The sequence below is a fragment of the Echinops telfairi genome, unplaced genomic scaffold (genome assembly GCF_000313985.2).
Source record: "Echinops telfairi isolate 266 unplaced genomic scaffold, ASM31398v2 ScPeMD7_3533;HRSCAF=4204_1, whole genome shotgun sequence".
Taxonomy (NCBI): domain Eukaryota; kingdom Metazoa; phylum Chordata; class Mammalia; order Afrosoricida; family Tenrecidae; genus Echinops; species Echinops telfairi.
Window position 1 is genome coordinate 31,098,680 of NW_022107432.1, and position 1,124 is coordinate 31,099,803.

At 55.5% G+C, this 1,124-nt stretch overlaps 1 protein-coding gene across 1 annotated transcript in view; it reads right to left on the minus strand.

The window, feature by feature from the left end:
• PNPLA1 (patatin like phospholipase domain containing 1) overlaps positions 1-1,124 on the minus strand; it is a 61,233-nt gene that overhangs the window by 24,436 nt on the left and 35,673 nt on the right. Inside the window, exon 3 of the mRNA XM_045294786.1 lies at positions 737-802. Coding sequence (XP_045150721.1) covers positions 737-802 — 66 coding nt within the window. The remainder of the gene's footprint in view (positions 1-736; positions 803-1,124) is intronic.

Sequence of the window (1,124 nt, forward strand, 5' to 3'; positions counted from 1 at the left end):
CCAAGGTCATGCCTTGAGCTGACAGCAAACTCCACACAGATTAAGAAGGAAAACAGAAATGAACGTGGGCTGGTGGGTCCAGAGGGAAACTCAAGCCAGCCTGAGGAGTTCATCTGGCTGTCGTGAGGAGCCGTGGAGTTGCCTCCAACCCATAGGGACCCTCTGCACAACTGAACCTAACAGGGCCCGGTCCTGCGCCGTCCTCACAACGGTCCTGTGCCTGAGCCCATTGTCACCGCCTCCTGGTTTGTCAGTGTTCATTATGTCACCCCGGCCTCATCGTCACCACCGCAGGTCAAGACGCTGCCAGTCCTGCACCATCCCTTCATAGAGTTCATCACCAAACTCATGATAACCCACAGCTTTCATTGGCTGACTTTGGGAAGGAGAGCCTCAGGTCTTTCTTCCTACTCTCTCATAGTCTGGACGCTCTCCGGAAACGTGTTCAGCATCACAGTAGTACACGAGCCTCCATGGACAGACAGGCTGTGGGTGAGCAGCACTGGCCTGGAAATGGATCCCGGGGTCCCCTATGGAAGATAGAAATCCGAACACGGAGCCACCAAAGTTCCCAGAGATCCGTGGAATAACGGAAGAAAAGTTCCAACGTTTGGTCCTCCCACTGCCTTCGGAGACACACACACACACACACACACACACACACACACACACACACCTCTCCCCGATGTGGGTCTCCTGGATCCCCGCCCTCCTGTGACCACTCAGGTGCACTCACCTCACCGCGGTAGGTGGGGGGAATAAGGCCGCAGTACACAGGGACAAAGCAGCTGCAGTACAGGGCCTGTGGGCAGAGAAGGGTTGAGATGCCAATGGACTTGAGCTGTCCAGGGAGTGCTCGCCTAAAGGCCACTGGCCTTCCTCAAACCCAAGTTTCATTCCTGGCCAGTCTGGGCCCAATGTCCAACTTTAAAGGGAGGTAGGCTTTAGTGACATCCAGAGTCCCGTCTGGCATCTAAATTCCATTAATCCAATGGGGTTCAACAGCCAAACTGTGTGCCTGCCCTGGAATAGGTCTTAGAGCAAAAGGAGGTGAGAGGCTGACCACTCTCTGGAATGTCCAAAGACTGGGGGGCGGGGGGGGGCAGGAGAGAGAGGGGAAGGGA